This window comes from Erithacus rubecula (genome assembly GCF_903797595.1).
Source record: "Erithacus rubecula genome assembly, chromosome: 9".
Lineage (NCBI taxonomy): Eukaryota > Metazoa > Chordata > Aves > Passeriformes > Muscicapidae > Erithacus > Erithacus rubecula.
In genome coordinates this window covers 6,387,030-6,409,532 of record NC_136660.1, presented here as the reverse complement: position 1 = coordinate 6,409,532, position 22,503 = coordinate 6,387,030, and the positions used below count along the sequence as shown (strand labels likewise).

Below are 22,503 nucleotides of genomic sequence, written 5' to 3'. Positions count from 1 at the left end.
CAGTGCGCCACAACGGAAGAGTCCCCTCTGGAGACTGCCACTAATGCTGCTGAGTCAAACCTTGGAGTTCGGACAGAGCAAATGTCCCTGGCAGAGATTGCAAAGTGTGTTCCCAATGCAGTGAGCCCAGGGTGTTGGCTCAAGAAAAGTGGATTGAGCTAAACCGCCTATTAGTCCAAAAAACAATGCTGGCTGCCCTAAGCAGCCTGACCCCAAACACTGATTTTTCACCTGCTGCATAAGCAGCTGGCTCTTCCCTGCACAAGGCATTCATTCTGGATAGAAAGCAATGGAACCCAATGCTGAAATCATGCCATAGAGATCAATTAAGCAAGGCAGACAGGTAAATTAATAAATAGATTAGAATGACCTTAAGAGGTCAGCATGAGCTCTCTCCTGTGTACTTTTAAGAGGAAACTCTATTTACACATTTCTCTTAGGAGTTTCCATCACTGACTTACACAATATATACACTGAGAGACATCAGGAACAGTAATTGTGCAGGCTTTCTAAAGATTTTGGAGGAGGCAGAGGAAGAAAGGGAACAAAAGACTTCTCAAAAAAAAAAAAAAAAGCATTTTCAGCAAAGCTTCTGGTACAAGAGTTTAATGTGAAATTTCCCACTACTCAGAAGTGACTGATGCCCAGCAAATAACCATGACATGAAGTGTGGGGAAAAAATTTACTACAGAAGTTTTGAGCTGGTCTAATTAATTTTTAATTCCTGCATTTCTGATTATCATTTAAGGCTTCAGAGGACCAAGGAATTTTCATGGCTAATTTCATTCTTACAGTTCAAAGGCGAAGAGGTAAGAATACTCCTTTGTTAAAAAGCAAAGCACATCTTACATTTCTAATGACAGCTGTGTTCAGTACTCTCCTATAATTGAGATTCCAAAATGTACTGGAAAGTGATAACACAAACATACAGGATAAAGACCCTCCATAATGCCTTGGGATTCAACAGTTTCAAAACACTGAAACTGTAAAAGTGTGGCTGGAAATTTCAGGACAACTGAAGCTCAGGCACAAGAGGCACAGGCTGGTGGTAGGGAGGAACCCTGAAGGATAAAGCAGAGAAACTAATTAGGCTTTCTGTTCCATCAGAGTTAATCCTGTCCAGTGTAGCCTCAGCAATAAATATTGATGTGGTACCTTCATCATCCTTTGAAAGCTGTATCCCCACTGAATACCACAGTGCTAAAACAAGGCATTGTTCTGCTTTCATCTAAATTGTCCATCCTTCATAACGAATCTCAGTGACACCTCCTGGGTGGTTTCTTATCTTTATCCTCCCCACCAAAACCGGTATTTTCAGCATGGCTGCCGAAAATCTATTCCTTTGGCCAATCTGTTTTAAATGCAGAGCTAGTGCATGTCTTTATGATCAGAAGTGAGACCCTGTTTTCCAGATGAAAGCTTATTTTTGAGGCGCAACCTAATAATATAATTCTGGAAAAATTGAACACACACTGCTGATTGTGTTTTACCTATAGAAAAGGGTGTGATCTTTTCTTTGCTGCCCCTCCTGCATATTTGTTTCAGAAATGGTGTAAGAACAGAAAAACCAAGAGTGGATGAAGAGGGAATGGGATATGAATGGCAGTCAAAGAGCAGAAAGAAGACTTGCCACCACTCAACTCTAGAGATAAACAAGACAGAAGGTGATGGAAAGGCTAAATATGGAGAAAGCACAGCTGCCAAGAAAGGAAGTATCTAAAGAGAACAGGAAGGCAGGAAATAGCCATTTCAGGATACCCTCTTTAGGATGGACAGGTGGCATAACTCACTGGAACCACAGACCCAGTTAAGTTTTCACCTGGCTCAGGAGTTTACAGCCAAATACCATTTGTTGGTTAGCTCAGTAATGCTCTTCAAGTACACCATTCAGGGATTCATCTTCTGAACCAAAACAATAAATTTAAAACCTTCCACCAAACATACTGTGAAAAGAAGGGCAAATTTCTGCCAAGACCAGAAAAATGATTGCTGCCTGTTTAAAATAGAGTAGTTTCCATTAGGCCATGCTGGGTCAAGCCTAACACTGACATGGCAGTAGCCTTAACGTGCAGCTAGCCATGAAGGACATGCTCCAGCCCAACACAGCACATGCCAGCTGCCTCCAGGATTCCAGCAGCATGAAGGAAAAATCAGCCTGTGAAGGGAAACGCCGCTTCCATCAGGTTTAAGAAGCCGCAGCCGCTCCGTGTTGGAACGCCAGGGTTTGCAGTCCCACCCTGGTACTGGCTGCAGCTCGTGTGGCGAAGGCTCACAAAGAAGGGCTGTCTTTGCCATGAGCTCACAAGACATGGAGCGCTGGGCTGGGCCCTTGGCCTCCCGTGCTCACAGCAGGAGCTCACAAATGTAAACCTGCCCCACCGTTTCCTCCACCCAGCCCCCAGAGGCCAAGGACACTGTTCCAGTCACCAGAGAGGGGATTTGGGTCGGGCTGCCCCCACAGAAGCATCACCTTTTTCTAGGTGACAATACAAGCAGACTGTGACCAGCCATTGCCAGAACAGCACATCAGACTCCAAAATTTGTTTAATCCTAAATCCCCTCGGCTGCTCTATCTTGTTGGCAGTTGGGTTGGTCCTCTAGAATGTGTGAATCATCTGTATGAGCTTCAGCCATAGAAAGTGGTGTGTGCTATAAGAATGTAGCTACATTGTTGGACACCAAAAAAAATTATTTTTATATCATGGCAAAATATTAACAGTCAAAATTTAAAACCCACCCCAAAATTTAGGTATAAATGTATCTCCTAGACCTGAGGCAACCTGTCATCCCTGACAGAAGCATATGTCAGGAAGGTATTCTAATTTAACATTAAAAGTCATTTCAATTATATTTTCCATGCCTCCTTCCAAAGCTGCTCTTTGAAATTCTGGGAGAATAGAAGGGCGAATATGGTTTAATTTGCTTTTTAAACAATCAGTACTGAATCCTTCACCAAGAAATCGATTAACTGTGAGGCTGTCATACACTTTCATATGGTAGGAAGACAAACATGCTCAGAAAATAAAGGGTGGGAGTCTGAATATATTCTCTGAAACAATGATAAACCTTTCAGATGCCTTTTTCTACAGTAGTCAAGGAAATTCACATTATAAATTAAGATGCCAAGTTAATATTTAAAACAAGTTAGAAAAAGCTGAACAAGTGTACTTCCTAGATTTGGCAATCTGTTTTTTGAGTATAAACACATGGAAATCATCCATTTCCAAGTGGGAGGTAGAAATTACATGGATATCAGGAAAGCAGAAAAACTGCAACATAGAAGGTAATAATCAAATATGTCTCTTAAGCACAGTTTCAGGCAAAAGGCTTATGCCCTAAGAGAAATTAGCCTCACTGAAACTGGAATTTTATTCCAGAATTTAATTGAGCACAATATTTTCAAGCCCCAAAAATACATAAAACTGATCAAAGTGTCACAGGGCAAAAAACATAGCTTCCATAAGATTAATGCTTATTGTAAACTTGTTTTTCTTAGCCATGTCCATAATATTCATTTACATGAGCACATGTTGATTATCAGTCTCTCCTTTGAAAAAGGCTTCATTCAGATACCTGTTTATCTGTAATCCTGTGTTTTGAATACACTATGAAAACTATAATCACATTGAAATTCTTTAACTAACATATATTTAAAGCCAGGAATACTAAAATAATGCAAAGCAACTGAGTTGCAATGGTAATACTGATTCCAGCAAAGAACACACCCATCAGCATCTAGCATAAACAGAACCATCCTGATTCTACCACCATCCTTATTCAAAACAAATTATCAAACCAAAGCCATTCCACACCCAGAAGCAAATTGGTTGAACACAAAATGAGTCAAAAACAGCATTACAGCAGACTGTCTGTACAGGGAGTTACCTTTTTTCCTTTCTTTTTCCTGTGAGACGGTTTAGCATTTTTCTCCTTTGCTTCCTCACTCATTTTTCAGCAGGTAAATGTACAGGGGAATAAAAGAGATCACTGCTTGTATTCCAACATGCAAAGCCACTCAAGTATTCACAGCCCTGAAACCAAAGTCCATCTGCTGACGCTTCTCAGACCAGTAACAGAATAACTGCTTTTAAAGGCAGCCTCTGCTCCTCCTGCACAGCCTGGAATCGCTCATAGCCTTGCTCTGCTTTCCCCTGTGAGAAATGGGCTGTTCTCACATCAGTCCGATCCCTCTAAAGAAAAGCAAAGGCGTTTTCCTCAGTCTTTCTGAAGCAGTCTTTACTCCCGAGACAGGATCTCCACGTTGGCTCGCCTGGCCATGCAGAGCGCTGCCAGCCTCTGGGACGGAGCTGATGAGCACGCAGCAATTAGCAGCCGACGCTGGCAGCTCTCAGAAGGGCTCAGCAGCGGATCCTTCGCCGTTTCTCGCAGACAGAGAAGGCGAGCCCCAGTCGCTCGGATTGCCGGTCGCGTACAATACCGACATGTGTTGAATGCATCAGGGCATACCAGAAAAGGAAGCCTCCGAGAGTGATAAAAGATCAGGTTACTGGATCTTAAAGCCACTCCCAGGCAGATTCAAACAATAAAAGGCACAACACGCTGCTGAAGAAATTGCTAGATGAGATGTTTACGTTTCCAACAGATCTATATCCCCGTCCAAAGGACCTGAAAATTGCCACTCTGAACAATAAGCTTTGCAATATTAATTATTCATCTCATAAAAGCATCAACAGCATTTCAGCAAAACACACATTTACAACTATTCGTGCCTGTGTGAGCTTGCTCCTCCCTTGTTTGCCTGTTCCTATGACAGGATTTGCAGGGTCCCTGCAAAGGCAGCGCTCACACAAGTGTTACGTGCCTCATGTATGTGCATGACTGGCAAGTCACAGATCATGTTTCCACATGCTGCCACCTACTCCGCTGAATGCTTTGGCTTCTTCCCCACAAGTCTCACGGAAAATAAAAATAAAAATAAAAATCAGGAGGGGGCAGAGACTTCAGAGCAGTAATTCTGTCCCCTCTGTGCCCATTCAGACATACGCACAACCCACACGTTACCAACAACCATGGCACCAGCCATTCAACACGTCTGAATTACGTCATTACCACCTTTCAGGCTGTGCACCTCTTTAGGCACATCCAGAGATTCCTACGCTGGCATCGCCCCTCAGGATCCCCTTCAGGGCAGGTGAGGGTGTAACAGGTATCACACATCCTGCAACAGACCCATCCTCTGTACTCATTCTGCAGACTTGAAGTAGCAAAACGCTAATTTGCCCATTTCTGAGGTGAAATCAGTCACATCAGATGTTGACAGAAGTGGCAATGAGAGGGTTTGCGGTGTTATTTTGCTGGGAGATAAGGGGGTGATATTTGGCTGTTTATCTGCATGTTGAGGTTTTCCTTAAACAGAAAACGACCAATTAATACATGCATTTTGGGGGTGGATGAGGTTCATATCAGGATCCTCCTGCCTCTTTCAGATCTTCTCACCCTTCACCCTCCTTTCAACAGCATTTCACTCATGACAAACAACATGCGTGCCACAGACTAAGAAAAGAAAAAGATGTAATGCACTGATTCATAATGCTATTTGCCTGAAAGCTTTCTCCTTGGATCATTCCCGACAAATGAATTTCAGTGAGCAACCACAACAGCACCATCAGATGGAAGCTGTTTTCTCTGTGCTCGCAACAAGTCCTTGAGCTCGCCGTCTCCATGGGCTGGAAACAAACTGGCATCACCTGACTCTGGGGCTCCAAACCAGGGAGTCAATTCCCTACATCAGCCTGGCAAGGCTGAAGATCTGAGGATCTGCACCTCATACAGTGAGAATTTAAATAAACATTGTCAAAACACTACTCAAAATTAACCTTGAATCTTCATTTATGTCACTGACATATGATGAAATGCAAAACTACAGACAAGATATTGGTCCAAAACACAAACACTGTCAATAATACGCAAACACAGGAATTTAATTATCACAGGCAATTTGTTTCTAATGGCCATCTCAGAGAACGAAAAAGCACCCCAGCCTTTGCCAACTGCACTTTTTCTATATGTTATGTTACAAACTAAACTGCTCTCTGCTGGTTAACAGTGGGTAAAACAATGCTTAAACAGTCAAAGTAGCACCCTATCCTTAATGCACGCACAAAGCAAACCTCCTCTGTTCAAGATGATTTAATATTATGTGTGCATCTGCCTGAACAACACATTGTTTTCTGAATTAAGTCCAAAAAGGTTGAGTTCAAGTACAATTAACAGTGCGTTCTCAATAAGTTCAGGCTTGGATCCCTTACACTAGCTAGCTAAAAGAAAGCTTCTAATTTGTAGCATGCTTACCTGATTGTATGCATAGAAAGCAATTTTGTATTACTTTTTAAATTAAAATATTAAAAACAGTCATGCTTTCTCAGGATTAAAAAAAGAAAAAAATGGCCCTTTCCCAGAGCAACTCGTTGGCTATCAAATGCTGACACTTTCAAATCATTCCCTGATCTCAGGCACCCAATGGAGGAATATCACAGGCTCCCACTGAATTTACGTTATTCCAATGGGTACCTCCAAGTCCAGTCCATGAGATGGAAACTGTTTTTAGGTTTTACGACACATCACATCCTGTCCATAACTCAGGTAGAACTGAAGATATTGAATTATCAGTGCCCTACTTCAGAACCCCTTTAATTTTTCATGTTTTTCTCTCTCATTTTAACAAAAATGAGTAATCTCCCAAGCTCTGGTATATTTAGAACATGAAGGAAAAATCTAGATAAGCAATAGAAGAATTTTATAGTCACAAGATGCTCAGAGAGGTAGGAAAAGCTCTCACACTCCTCTCTTCCCATATTGCTCAGCTAACCATAGCAACCCTGCTGAAAAGAAATGTAATGAATCTCTCTTCTACCACTTGAAATAATCATTCATCTGTCAACATTTAGACACTTTTATGAGGTCTTGGTTTTAATTTACTCCTTATCTCAAAAAATTTGTCTCTTATACTCTGGGTAAGGAGGCAGAAGAGGCAGGTAAGCACCAGATATGAGTACTTAATAGAAATACACAACAGATTTCTTAGGAAAGGCTTTTAGGAAGGAAAAAAAGAAGAAAGAATAAATTATTTTTCCTTCTCCAAAATCAAGCCTTTCAACTTTATTCCTCTGCAGACCCACAAATTAACTTTGATCGTAAAACTACTATCAAGCGACTGCTGACATCAGTCCGTCTCTAAATTACACTATGGAAATTATTCAGATTATCCTTCTTCCATCCCTAGGCTTTCACCATGTTCAGTGTAAAGCTGTGCATTAGAAATGCCTAAGGCAACTGAAATGGAAGGAGATACGCCAAACAAGACTGCCTGAAAAATTAAGATTTTCAAACACCCAAGAAAAGTCTCTTATGCACATTAAAGTATGTCACAAGCAAAAAAAAACTAAACTTAAAAGAACTCCGTATTTTTAAGAAACAACAGAAAATAGGGAAAATTTAAAGTTTTAGAAATTAGCTTAAAGGAAAAAAGCAAATAAAACTAAGAGCAAATACCAGAGCAGAATTACCTTAAAATATGCTAAGGAAGCATTGGCATTCAGAAAGAACATATGCTTAAAAACACTGCTGCAATGCTATGATCAAAGCAGCAGTTCAATAAATTACAAATTACAGCTACTATCTACTGTCTAGGTAGCCCTTGCTCAAAGAAGCATTTTCATCTTTCCAACGTTCACAACATTGACTTCATTGCGGACGTGCACATATTTTGGTGTATTTTGTGCATGATTTGGTAAGCTACAGCAAAGCAACAACATGCTGTAGGGAAATTTCAGGAATTTCTTAGGGAAATCCAACCCTAAGAAAATTCACAGCTCCTTGGAAAACCAAAGCTAATGCTACTGTGCTTTGAAATCTTTTGATTAGCGATGAGAACACACGCACTGCTCCCTGTAACTTGCTGCTTAATCACAGCAGTGTCTAGAAGTGAACTTTCTCAACCTCCTCGATACATATCAGTTCTAGGACAGTTCTATTTTTAAATCAAAACTCGCATAAGAGGACAAGAGGATGGGCCAAGTTCTTTCTATCAGGACAGTTCTATTTATAAGTTAGACTGACTTGCATGCGAGAAGCGAGGGGGACACAACTTGTTGTTGGGAACCTGTTTTGCAACCGCGTTCAGTGGGATTTAAAAGGAATGGCTATGGTAGCTCCTTGCTTTACCAAAACACCATCCAAATCCAAACAGCCAAGCAATTCCAAAGCTTAACTACAGGACTATGGGCACAAAGAAAACAAGCCAGCCAAAAAGCCAGCTTGCTCCTAATATATGTAGAAACTCACAAGCTTAACTTAACAAAAAACTTACGGCATTCAGCATTAACTGCAGGATCACTTTGCAGATGTGATCACTTTGCAGGACCACTTAGTACTTCCTTGAGCAATATCCTACACTATAAGCAGCCAAAACTCAAGGTTAAATCAAGTATTACTAAGACAGGAATGGAATTTGTGCTGAGAGTATGGAAGGCTAAGTAACTTTACTTCTCTTTCTCCCTACAAAATTGAAACCAAAAGTCAATCTACAATGTCAATTTTCCTTTTAAATACAAAAGGAAGTACTTTGGGAAAACATTAAAAGCTAAGAAAAATGTTTTCAGCTCAGTCTTGATTGTTGTTTCAAATCCAAAATTTGAACAAAACAGCAGTTTAATTTAAATTCTGGTATTACTGACTCCATTAACTTACACTAGACATTTAACCCAGCCTATTTACCAATCTGCTTTTGCTTGCAAAGCAGCACATGTGAAAGAGTCCATTATTGCACATCAACATAAAAACAACCCAAACCCCACTTATGTTCAGGCTGAGATCATGGGAATAAAGTGGTGGTTACCACTTAACAACCATACCCAGTTGCTGGCACAATCTCTAGTCCACTATAGACTCAACTACCAACCAAGAAGATTGTCTTGGCCTAAAATTCCATGCTATAGGTTAAGATCCCTTCCTCTAAATGGAAGTCCTGGAACAATATTTCAGGGTAGAAGCAGAAATCAATTAAAGAAATAAGAGTCCTCTGACCAAACTCTCAAGAGAGCTGCACTCTCCTGTGCTAGCAGGAAAGAAGTTACTGCAACTCCTTTGGGATGGCAGATACTTCTATTAGATAAAAGATTAATTCTCACCTTTAAAAAGCTAACTGAGAATTAAATGCAAGCAATGGCAAAACAACTCAGGTTAACAACTTAAAATGAACTTTTGTATTAAGACTAGGGATGAACATGAGATGCTAACATGAACCAAAACCAAGCTGTCTTGCCTTCACAATTACTTTAACATATGTTAGCTGACTGAATTTAGGAGCCTCGAGGACAAACATATCCCTTGAGGACAGAACTGAAGGGAGTCTGGGAGTGAAGCCCAGAGTGGTTGGGAAATTACTCTCAGGGAGAAAGCAAGCTAAGAGATTAAATTCCTTCCCTCTCTCCCTTCAGGGGGTAAATCAGCATGCCTTAAAACGTCCTTCAGTAGCTGAAATTTTCAAGAACTGCAGTCCATTAACAAGGGAATACCTAACCAAAAATTTAGGTAAAGAAAAAGAATCATATCACAAAAGTCCTACAAAATTTGTTAGCAGTTAGCACTCTGCCAACTGCATTTGAAAACACAATTACATAGAGAACATACTTTATATCCAAGCTCTATAAATTCTTATTTACCAGTTGAGATGCTTCGTCAAAGATTCTGGTTTGATTTCATTCCTGTGGTGCTTTGCAAAATCTCTTTTTTTTTACCATGTTTTTAGAAGCATTCTTCTAAGTGTAAGCCTAGAAAAACAGACCATTTTGCTAAGCTAAGATCACAAGTTTTATAGTAAGCACATATATTGCTGTCAGTAAAGTCTTGCACAAGGAAGGAGGGCAGTGAGACCAGCCCATTCTGGACAAACTTCCACAGGACCACAGTGTGGGGCAGAGAAGCCACACCCTACAAAGTAATCTCTCAGCCAAGGCATTCCCATGTCCCTTTCCTTCAGCACCTTGTCAGGATTGGAAGTTGTCCTGCCAGCACAGGGTGCTTCCCAGCACGCAGCGTCTCCCCGTGTTTACATCCAGGGTGCCAGAGGACACCACCCAGGGCTCGTTTCCACAGGCTGTGTCCATGGCCAGGGGCAGGTGTGTGTCACCTCGCCTTGGTGCCACCAGGCTGGCTGGCCAGGGCTCCCATCATCACAGGGCTTCGCCAGGGTGTTTATCAGACAGCAGTGCCTCACAACAGCTCATCCGTGGCCAGAGTCTCTCTAACCCAGCCTTATCCAACCCCATTAAGACAAGTATGTGGGGCAATGGAAGGTGGACACGGAGCAAGTTCACACAGAGGTGTAGTGCAGCCTCTGCTCCCCAGGACACTCCTTATTGTGATGAGCACTGTGAAAAGGACAGGGCCTTCACAAGCCAGGGAAATGGTATAAGCCTTCAAGACAGATTATTCATAAATTCACTGAACTAGTAAGTGCTGAACAACCCAAATTTAGCTTTGATTCTAAGGCCCCAGGCTGCAAGATTTTTTTAAGCCAGACACTCCTTCAAATTTCACTGATGAAATCACAGCAGCAAGAAAAGTTGTTCTTTTAAACATGCAGGAAAAAAGTAATGTTGGAGCAACTCCACTTTGGGAGCACATTTGGAGCATAACGCAGTAAACTATCTAGCAGCTTTTTTGCCTAATTACAGAGAAAAAATGGTCCTCCTGACATTTTGGTTAGATGACAATTTCTTCATTTCTTACCTTTTAATTAAAATCACAATATCACAAGTATCTGCTGTAAACATCAATTTAAAAGGGCAAGAGAAGCACTAAGTCACAGCACTAACTGAAAAATGCTTAAAATTAAATCCTGACGTTTCCACTTAGGGATAAAACAAAAATTACTTCAAGTTTCATGAATATTATGGCCCAAGAGTTCTTTAAGCATGTATAGGAGCTGTTTCACAGTCATCTGCCCAAGTGCCTTTTAAAGACAAAACCCCCAAATTTGATACCCCAGTTTACACTGTTAGCAGTTATTGCAATATTATCTATAAAAATCTATTTATATTTGCACATAGACAGCTATGCTACAATATAGTCCTGAGGTAAATAAGCTTATATAAGCTATTGAATTAGATTTTTTGCCCTCCAGAGAATAAATTTTCCTTACATGTTTTGGTCATTTTGCATTCTGACAAAAACATGACCAAGAAAAAATATTTGAGGGCAGGGGAGGATAAAAGACGAGTTGTTTGCAATCCTGCCTCTCATACAATATATTTCTCCTGCTCCATGCTTCAGGAAGGAAAAGGTGCCAAAAAATTTGGCTGCTTTCATGAAAACTTAATTATTGGTTTGGGGGTTTTGTTTATTGTTGGGGTTTTTTAACATCTCCAACCATAGAAGCAGTAGAGATTTTTTGGTTCAGCTACAACACATACAAAAATAGGTGAAATTATGGCCATAATTATTTTACAGAGCACCAGATGATGGGTCATATCCTATTTACATTCCAGCCAGTATGCCAGCCATGATTAGATTTCTCTCATTAGAAGATATGTGGATGGGAATAAATTCACAGATAATGGAGACACAAGAGAGACTAAACCGGAGGGACTGTGTAAGAGGTGAAACAGCAAAATGCATTAAATCTCATCACTCAGTAATATAAAGAGAGAGACATTGTTACATTTCCTTTCTCCCTCACCTTGTGCCCATAATGTGTGATGTCCCAGAGAATCTCAACATCTCATAGCATCAAATGTTTTTAGCCTTGGTGAGATTTTTTTTTTCTTAAATCTCATGTAAAGAGTAAAAGTAGTTTGAAGTTTCATCTCTTCCCAACAGGAAAATAAGTATGATATTTTGTTTCAAAAAACAACAGTCAATCATATGAGGCTGCCCTGGGTCTGTCCTGTCAATTAAAAATATACACTTTTAATTGAAATTATAAAGTTAATTTACACACAGCTCAAAAGAAACAACTTCCATCTATCAAGATCTGTCAAATATTTGCTTCAACAGACCTGAACCAAAATTAAGAATTTCTTCCTACAATTTGTTGATTTATAATGTTTTAATAATGTACAGCTTTGTGTCTTACACATATTACAAAGATTTAAACAAACACCATCAATAAATTCACTTCCTCTATGTCTACAGAACTTTGAAGAATCTTTTCAAACCTGGAACTACACAAAAAGATTCTCTATTAAAATGTACAAATTTTAAACAAATTAATCCATGGACAATCACCACCTAAAACTGCATTTTCCTTAAGCTCAGACTATGGAATAAAGTCTACCATAAAAATCAGTGAAGCATATGTTGGGAGGCAGGTGTTCATGACTCTATTCTTGTCTGGTTTCTGCAATTAAAAAAATCAAATTGGTCATAAAGAATACAGATTTTCCGTCTTACCAAGAAAATAATTTTCCCCAACTTGTGTTTTTTGCCTATGATGGTAATTGTCAAGTGATCTCCTTGCCTTTACCTTCATCCACAAACTTTTCCCTCTTAGTTCCTCCCCCTCTGCTACTGAGGGGCTGGGTGGGCATCAGGAGAACACCAGCCAAGGACAATCACTGCTGTCTGGAACCCCTGCACAGGCCTCATGGTCAAAGCTAGATACTTATGCTGCAATATTATGCTCTCTACAACTGAGCATGAGGGAGAACAAAAAAGTCTTTGGAGGGATCCAAAAAATTGAAAGGAAAAATGTCAGTGAAAAATGGCTATAACCAGCTTGTTCTCTTTATCTCAAATATATTTTTCTATTTCTCTTATCAGTTGGAAGGCGAGTGGGAGAAAGAAGCCTCTACTTGAGCAGCTAAAATGTTAAAATGCCCTTTGTCATTCTGGCATGTACATCTTATGCATGCAAAAGCAATATGCAGTGTGCACTTAAGGCCTAGAGCTTCACATCTGCAACTTTTACAGAGTGCTGCAGAACTGCTTAAGTGAATGAAAGCAGCAGGAAAGCAAAAGAGATTCTGAGACCAGGGAAGATGCAGGACTACTACTACTACTACAGGACTGAAATGATTCACACCATGCTCGTGGTGCAGCTGTGACAGCAGCCACACAGCTTGAAAAGGACACTGGGTGTGGATTCTTGCCAGGCTGATGGAAATTAGTTTGTGTGCTGTGCTTTTAATGTACACCCTTTCCCAGAACTGCTCGTGTTCAAGTATTCCAATAATCTGCTGAAGACAGAGCTGAAGAGCCATGCAAGAGCAGAAATTGTGCAGCATGACATTGCAGAAGATGGTCCCTGGGGGGAAAGGTCTCTCCTCTCATTATCCACACAAAACAAATAACCCTTGTGGTTGCTGAACAGCTCTTTGTAATAATTCAGGTTCTTTCTCAATTCAGATTAATCTTTACTGTTACAAATATGAAAAACATAGTAACTCTAATGCAGAGGAAGAATTAAAAATCTATAAATGAGCAGCACCACAGGATTCAAAGAACTTTGTAAATGATAGCAGAGAATTAAAATACAAATGAAAGCATGTTCCCTGAATACAAAATTCCAGTAGTTACAACTCAGATGTTTCCAAGAAGCTGGGATGAGGAGGATGAGGTTTATATAAAAAAGCACCCTTTGTGATACTGTATTATTCAAGTGGCAGCAATCAAAACTCACAAGTAATATCGAATCCTCAGTACTGGGACTCCAGACTCTCTGCAGACTCTGAAAAGATTCCAACACTCCTTTTAGGAAATACCTGAAAGGATACAGGACCTTAGCCAAAATTTGAGATAGGAAAAGATCATTATACCAGACCTTACAACCCCACTGTCAATTTACTGTCCTGTTAAGGGATTATAAGCTCAAACTTCAACAGGTTTTCAGGGTTAAAGAAAACATGGCTATTTCTGCTGCAAACACCAAGTAACCAGACACTTAGTGGATATAGAAAAGTTTGCACCCCCTCAAGGCACAAAAATGTAAAAGGGAAGCCCTTCTGGTCAGAAATTTAAACTTAAAAACTGTTTATTTTCTCAAATACCAATCCACTGCTACAATCTTACTCAACCTGTCTTCTTCCTTAGGGCTGTAAACTGTATTTTACCTTGCTGTACAAAACACTTACTCAAATGTGATGAAATGGTCACACTTCAGTGATCACCAATTATCTATGGATAATCATCTATTATTTATGGACATGAAGCCCTCTTGGGAATTTTCTGCAGTGCCAGTCCTAAACTCCTATGAGGAGTCTCAGCCATTGTACTGGTCTAAATATCTTCTGGAAGGACAGATGGTTTTTGGAAGGCTTTTGCAGAAAAAAAGGAAAGTTAACATAAGGACAACATGCATCATCTAAGCTCTTCAGTGTGCCAGTGGAAGTCAAGGGTCTGCTGAAGAAGCGTATGATACAATGTCTGGCTCCCAGATAACTTAAGGAAACTGAGTGAAAAGGTAAACAACTGGCTGAAAAGCTCTTTCCTTCTCCCCAGCTCAGGATCTTTACCTTGCTACACCTCTCCAAGGGCTTTCTATCATGGCATTTCTGTATGGAGTGCTGCTAAGCATCACCTGTATCTCCTCAGTCATACCAAACAAGATTCATACACGGAATATTTGGAAACATCAATTCGTCTGACCTCCAAAGAGCATTTTACCATCACATTTAGTATAATTTTCCATGGCAAATAAGAGTCACAATGTAGTCTGAAGCATGTGAGAGCATAATTTGCTGCTTTATAGCCTAAACTGTTAAAAACCTGTAATTCACAGATTAAAGTAATCCATATGGTGGCATAAGTAAGAGCACTGGCATTGGTTTCAACACCACCAATAGCGCCTCCTTATCTTTGCCTGAGAGCCCCTTAATTTCAAATATACATTAATTCAGAGGGAGGCAGTTTACATTCCCCATTTCAAGGGAGGGCCTTGCTTTTCCTAGCAGACATCTGTCTTCTCAAACCAACACAGATTTTGGTGCCCAATGTGGGGCCTCAGCCCATCGAGAGAAAAGGGTGAAAAAGGAATAACAGCTCTTGAATCACCTAATTTTTTGTTGCTGAATTTAGAAACCTTGTTAGGTAGCACCATGTGGTCTAGCTTACCCTGGTTCAGTTGGCACAGGGTCACAACTATATTTCTCCCATTTGCAGGCCCTTATCTAAACATGGGTCTTACAACTAAGGCTATTGTGGCTGTTACTCAGTTTATTTTGTGGGTTGATAAAGTGAGGAATTAATGGCTTTTTAACTTCCTCTGGAAGGCGGGCACATGGATTCAGGGCTATCACACACTAACCGTATGTTTCTGGGGTTACTTCAATAACAGTACCTACTGTGAGGAAGAGACAGCAGGGGAAATCAGGTTGGGTGTTCTCCCACTCCTTCACCCAGATTTTTGGGTCTACCTCTCCAAATTTTGGAGGGTTCAAATCTTCTCTAAATGCTAATGATACCATACAGTGGCTGGTGTTGCTGATATGCCTATTCTATCAGCATTCAGAGGTAAGGGGATCCTGACTTGGATAAGCACCCTGATATCTACTCCAGAAGATAGGGATGCTGCTCCACAGCCCACCTCAGAAATAAACCACCTGGATTGGGTGGCAGTTCTGGTGAAGGAGATACAGAAGATGGGCCAGATGCTGAAGGAGTACATCTCCCCAGAAAGAGAAACTCTCCCCTGCCTTGAAGAAGGAGAGTCTAATGGTGCAGCAGTGGAACACACAAGCATTACAACAGTCCAGGTTCTAGCTGAACCGCAAGGGCAATCACAGCCAGCAGCAGTTGCCCCATGAAAACAGTGGAAGTATTTAAGAAAGGAGAGGAATTCATCCAAATTCTGCTGAAAGCCAGCTTCGCCATCAAAAAAAGCCAAGTCAAAGGGCCTGCCCAAGAGATCCAGCTCCTGGGAGAAGTGGCAAGACAGACGGCATCAGATTCCCACTGAAGTTATCAACAAGATCACCACAGTGTCTCCACCGACCAACAAGAAGGAAGCACAAGCTTTCCTGGGTGCCATAGGCTTTTGGAGAATGCATGTACCTGAGTACAGCCAGATTGTGACCCCTCTCTACCTGGTTACTGGCAAGAAAAACAATTTCCACTGGGGCCCTGAACAGCAGCAAGCCTTCACCCAAGGTGACACCTGTCTTTCAAATCAACACAGAAGTTTTTTCAAGCTCAAAATAGGTGAATTATTACAGCCGTGAAAGCACCTTAGAAAGAGAAAGCCTCTCTACATTCATCAACAACTGAAACTGACACAGAGCATTAAAGGAGGTATACTGATACAATTTTTACTTTAACAATTATGAACTAAGTCCTTCTATTTATTTCCCTATTTTTCTTATTTCTGTTCACTGCTTTGAACTTCATTATCATTAATCTGAAGCTCTCAAAAGAAGCAAATCCTCAATAGTAAGCTTGATCTTAGAAAAAAAAAAAAAAAAAAAAGCTGTCAAAAATTTCAGTTAAATGTTTGGTTTACAGATATATTTCTATTCTAAGCAGGAGAACAGCAAGAAAAAACTGAAAGCTCTGAATTTGTGACATTGACCTTGAAATATGCTGCTTGAGTATTACTTTTCACTTAGCTCACTAGTTAAGCCCTAACAATGCAGTGGATCATTACCAGAAGGAAAAATATTCCCACTTTCTTGATATTTTGCTGTGCCACATGAACCAGCAGTCCTGCTTAAAGGACCTTTTCAACCCTCTGTTTTTCCCTCATGACAAAATCTTACACATTACCCAAATGCCATTTCCATATTGTTTATATAGCCACACTCACAGGATCTCCTTGCTTGTTGAAGTGTCTTCAACACCAAACACAATGTGTTCAGATAACAGGAGACAATGCCAGGAATAGCTTCCCATAAATTGCATCAGTAAGGCTCATATTTCACTATCTACCTGTGGCCTTGTGCTTCACAGCAATTTCAGCTTGCCTTTATACAAGTTTGTTGCCAGAAAGGCAGTTTAACTTACGTTGAAAGTCCCAGTGACCGTTAGCCAGAAGCGTTATTCTTAAGACGCCCATTTTTAAAATCTTTACAAAACCAGTCAGTAATGTGATAAACTCCACCTGATTCTAAAACCCCAGGGGTGGTCATAAATGCTTCAGGGCTACATCATTGTTACTAATCTGTGTAGAGAAAAGTGAAAGTTTTTAGCATATACAGTGTACGCAACACCTTTAAAACAGTGAAACAGTTCCAATTTACTTAACTATTTCATTTCAAGCTGCAAGAATTTGCTAGTAAAAACTGTTTCATGTTGTCAGTATTTTTAACAAATTCAGAAAGGACTGCATTGATCACTTTTTGTAACCGCTTATCAGATGGTTAATCGATTGTTATCAGGCTGAACACAGACAGTGGAATTTCTCTAAAAGTACAATCCCATCTTTCCCTTTGTACGATTACCCAATTATATTTTATGCATTAAGGAGAGTTGCCATCCTATTTTTCTAGTCCCATACAGGGATCCAATGTGTCTCTGACATTTCTATTTCTAGCCAGTTCAGTCCCTTCTGCAGCTGAACCTTCTTGCCCTCCATGGCAGATCATTTCTTGGTCACAACTACCACTGCAGAGAGTTACTGCTTGAATTTCCTTCTCACAGGCTCCAAAGCTTCATCCTCTTTTAAACCTCCCTGGGACAGTATTTTTCAATTTCTCATACTTTTCAGATTAACAGCAATCTTGTTCCTCAGCCTTGTCTCCAGGGATAATAGGAAGGAATGAAATCCTTTCACAATTCTGACACCACTGAAAAAAACTGCAATAAAAGTTACACAGCTTCTCTCTCTGCTTTTGACAGAAGACTTCCCTGTCTCCCACTCCAAGGAAGCCAGGCAGTTCTGCTGTCAGCAGGATGTGAGAATTTAGGGTAGTTTCTATTCATAAGAAGTACAAAGTCATCTGCTTGTCTAACCCAGACTGCCCCAAAATGACTGGCACTCCTGGATCTTCAGGCAACCTTCACTAGTTCTCTTTCCTCCTTTTGGGTCATCTCTTGATGTTGCTAAAAACAAGATTTATTACAGTGCAGGGATTTCCCTGTCCTTGAGGGCTGTTTCTGTGAGCAGCCACTGCTTGGAGTGAGGTTTCACTTATTACCTCTCCTCCCCCAGGTGTTGCCCAGATGGAGCAAAATGATCATGTAAATGAAGCCCAGAAGCTTTGCCATCTTCTGCTGGGGCATCACTCTGCCCTGTTACTTCAGAAGCCAGGAAAGTATGTTGGAATATAAACCTCCTGCCCTCTACTTTGCTTATGAAATTGCTGCATTTGGAAATAAAAAAAAGAAAAAAAAAAAAAAGAAAACCAAAACCAAACAAACAAACTTTTATTGTAATAGAGGAGAAAAATTTAAAATGGTAATCTGTTTGAAAGAAAGGCAGAAAGTGCTAACAATGGTTACTGGGTTGGGGTTTTAGCCCAACAGGGAAAAAAAAAAAAAAAAAAAAAAAAAAAAACCCAAAAAAAAAAAAAAAAAAAAAAACCACCAAAACAAAACAAAACAAAAAAAAAAACCAAAAAAACGAGCATACAAAAATACAGAAAGTAACAACCAACAAGAAACAACCAAGAAAACACTTAATCTCAAGAGGCCAAATAAGCTAAAAAAACCCCCCAAACCATAGGTCACTGATACTAAGAGAAAATAAATTGTAGAATTCTGCTGGTTGCTGATGTTATCAATGGCCACCACAACAACATTTTTGTGGTATATAATTACCAGTGGGCTTTGCAATTTTTGTTCCTATTTACTATATGATTGTCTGATTGCATGGAGTAAGACAAAGCATATCTAACTAAAACTTGAAAGAACAGCCTGTCTTGCTGAGAACCATCAATTTATGGCTTATGTATTTATGTATTTATGAAAATGTTCTGAAAGGGATAGTGTAAGCAATATTCAGCTGTCAGAAATAGCCATGCTAGCTCACTGGTTTATACTCCTGAATATTGAAAAAATACCTTCCTTCTCCCCCATAGTGAGGAGTTTTCACCTTTGCACAGAAGACAAAACTTAAATTGGAACTCACATTTATGATAATGCTTTTAAACACACACAACTGTGGAACATTTCCCTGCTTTACCACCTAGCAAATTGCATCTAATTACTCCATCTGTCCCAATTCTCACATATGATTTACATACAATTCTGTAACATTTTAAAATTGTCCTTTTTACATCAAGTGAGGCTCAGATATTTCAAATTAAATCCATAGCATTACCTCTACTCTAGCTACACTGATTGCAGTGCTGGAGTAGAACTTCATGCTTTATAAAATAAATGTTTATTTTGCAACTGAAAATCTTGGTTGTAGCTTTTAAATACAGGAACATGCAAATACCCTGTGTGTTAATAACAGCGTCCTCTGGGACTTCTAATAAGCATAAGCACAAAAAAGGCCAAACCCATTAATTTGCTCTGCAGTTGCATTATATTTTTATCTTCATAAAGGAGCACAAAAGACCTCTGATGCACATCAAGGCTAAGGATAAACACAGCTAAAATGGCAATATAAAGTGCACACTGCTAGAAGCAGTTGGAGAACCAATGTTGACACTGAATTTTTCTTCTTTCCACTGGCTGACAATAAAACTCAATTATTTTTGGAGATTACAGGCACAGATCATAGCTATAACACGTTCTTTGGCAAAAGGGTAAAAGACAAATACTGTGGTTTTAAAGTCATTGTATTTTCCTAAAAATTATTTTGGTGGGGGTTTTTTAATGTAACAGATTTCCATGCAGAGACACCAGAAGGGTCCTCAGTTCCTCTTACAACTGCTAGGTTCAAGGTTAGAAAAACCATACAAACACAACAAAACAACTTTTGCACTTCCCAAATTCCAGGATCTGGCAGTGCATATACCTTGATAAGCAAACACCATATAAAGGTTAACAGTGCTCAATCATTCCACAGCATTTCTGCAAGGCTCATTTATTCTCCATGGCTTTGGACATTCCATGCTGTGCACCACTACCCAAATGCCTCCTCATGCCACTGCCTTCCAGCTCTCAGCCTTGCAGTCTGGGTTGGTTTTTTCCAGTCCTTACTTCTGGCTATTTCTATTAACTCAATTTAGCTTTAAACAGAGAGGAGTACAGATGCCAACCCTAATTTCCCAGCCTTTATATCACAGCCTTGACCAGACAGATAACTGGCACAAAAAACTGAAGAAGTGAACTACATTTCTAAAATGCTACCATCTGATTCTCGTCCCACACAAATATGTAATTTAAGTAATGAAAAAAAAAAAGCTTTGTCTCAAACATCAGATTGTTCAAAGTTCTTGAAATAAGTAAAATGCTGGAATTTGCATTGAGACATGACAAGTTAGAGGCGTAACAATAAGAAATAACCTTCTCAACAACAATAAAAAATAACATCCTTAACATCAGGCAAAGAGAAAGCAATTATATTTTTAAAGACTGACAGTTTAAAAATATATAACATAAAGAACTAGGATGGTTTTAGCTCTTTTCACAATTTTGTGAAATCTTCATATATTTTTAAGTTTTTTTTTATTTATAAAATGTTTTCTATTCCATTTTACTTTCCTCAAAAGCAAATTGAAGCTAATTTGTTAAGGTAAAATTTTGTCAGTGAAATTTAATGGAAAATGTATTTATTTCCTTCAGCTATTAAGACACACGGTAACTCACATACTGGAGGAATTTCTACTCTAAGCCTTCAAGAGAGCAAGAATAGGAACTGAATATTACAGCAGAACTTGGGATAAACATGGGCCTCATACATGGTGACAGTGTGGGCACAAGACTTGGGAAGAAAAATGTCCATCACTGCTCAGCACAACTTGGAGATTACCACCTTAAATGTCTACCAATCAGTTGTCCCCCCTGGTCAGTGCTACAAGGGGATAAGCAGAAAGTAAAAGAAGACAAATTATTGCTAAGTAGGAACTTTTCTGGTTGTTTGCTGGAAAATCCTTCCTTTCCCCCCTCAGTATAGGCAATGCAAGGTTCAGTTTCAGGTTAAATGTGAGCACAACACAACAGGGAAGAAGCAGCACAACTTCACAGCACTGCAGCAGTTGCAAGGCTAACAGCCAGATTCAGCTGGTTTCCTTAATTCAAAAGCTTTGTTGCACAGAATCCAACAATTATACAACAAACTTTGGCAAACAAACAAACCAACCAAAAAAACAATCTAAACCCATTAAAAAAAACCCAACAAAACAAGTTTAAAAAAGGCTTTCCTCTTTCTTCCCTCCTTTCTCTCATGGGAACTGGATTACCAGAGCATTCAAAGGGGCTTCCAGTCCCCAAGAAGATTAAAAACAAGAGCCATGCTTCTCCATTACATGCATTAAGCTCAGCAGAAGGATCTGAGATTGTCCCAGTTAGAACATGGAAAAAGGATTAAAGGTAAATAGCGCCAGCTTCAGCCATTTACTCCCTCCAATTCCTCTCCAGTTCACACTGTAATATTCCTGCCTTATTTAAATGTATGACTCTTTTAAAGTTCTAACAGGGTTGCCAAGCGACTTCTGTACCAGTTCATGTCACAGTGTCAGCGTGAGAGCTGAGTGCAGCTGCTTGGAACTGATCAAGAATGTTTATTTTCTACTGAGATGGTGGCAGCTGCAGGACTAGTCTTCACCCTTCTCAGCTGAATCAGAATAGCTTGGATGACCACATACAATGTTTGTAACAGCAAAATTCAGAGCACTTCTAAACCTTCATACTTAAAACACAAAATAAAAACATAGCATGGAAAACTGAAGCATTGTCCATTGAAGTTTGTTGCACTGCTTGATAGTTTAAATATATCACCAGGTCCAGCAAATCTAAGTAGGAGACAGTGCTGCCAAATGCTTTTATTGAAGAAATGTATCAATACAACAAGAGGCATTTATTCTGTTAAACAATTTCCACATCTAGGGGAACAATGGCAAAGCTGAGATAGGCAGTCAGCATAAGCCCCTGAGCACAAGTCTGTAAACATCTGACTCCCACAGCCCCAGTGCTCACATGTGCTTCCATAGATGACAGTGACAACCAGGAGGAATAACTTCTGTCCACTTGAAGGACAAAAAAAGAGAAATATACCATTAAATATACCTCATTCTCTGTACAGTAAATCATCCTCTATCTTGTCTTTTAATTTGCTACGGTAAATGCTGCCCAGGCAGAAGGAAAAAAACAAAACAACCCAAAGAAAGAGATGAGAAAAAAGAAAATGAGAGAAGTAGCAAACACATTCCTATCCAAAACATCCTGGAATATGGATTTTGTTCATCTTATTTAAACCCAAGATAAGAGAAAGTGGTGTACACCAGAACATTTCTGGACTAAACCCAAGGGAATAAGAGGAAGTTGCATGTTTGTCAGCTATACGTTTCTCACACATTTTGCAGGTGATATTTTGGAGGGAAAGGGAATAATTATTATCCAAATGCCAATGCTATGCATTACTACTACAGGCATAAGGTCTGCATACATAATTTAATTTCAAAGTGATGAATAGTTGCACATTCAACTGATAAGGACATA

General features: G+C 39.7%; 1 protein-coding gene across 3 annotated transcripts in view; it reads right to left on the bottom strand.

The window, feature by feature from the left end:
- ANK3 (ankyrin 3) overlaps positions 1-22,503 on the bottom strand; it is a 348,817-nt gene that overhangs the window by 287,780 nt on the left and 38,534 nt on the right. For 2 of the 3 annotated variants that reach the window (XM_079313272.1, XM_079313268.1), the window contains exon 1: positions 3,886-4,831. The exons of the other annotated variant lie outside the window; for it this stretch is intronic. In XM_079313272.1, coding sequence (XP_079169398.1) covers positions 3,886-3,948 — 63 coding nt within the window. In that variant the 5' untranslated portion in view covers positions 3,949-4,831. Of the gene's footprint in view, positions 1-3,885; positions 4,832-22,503 lie in introns of those variants that run through there. 3 annotated transcript variants of the gene reach the window in all.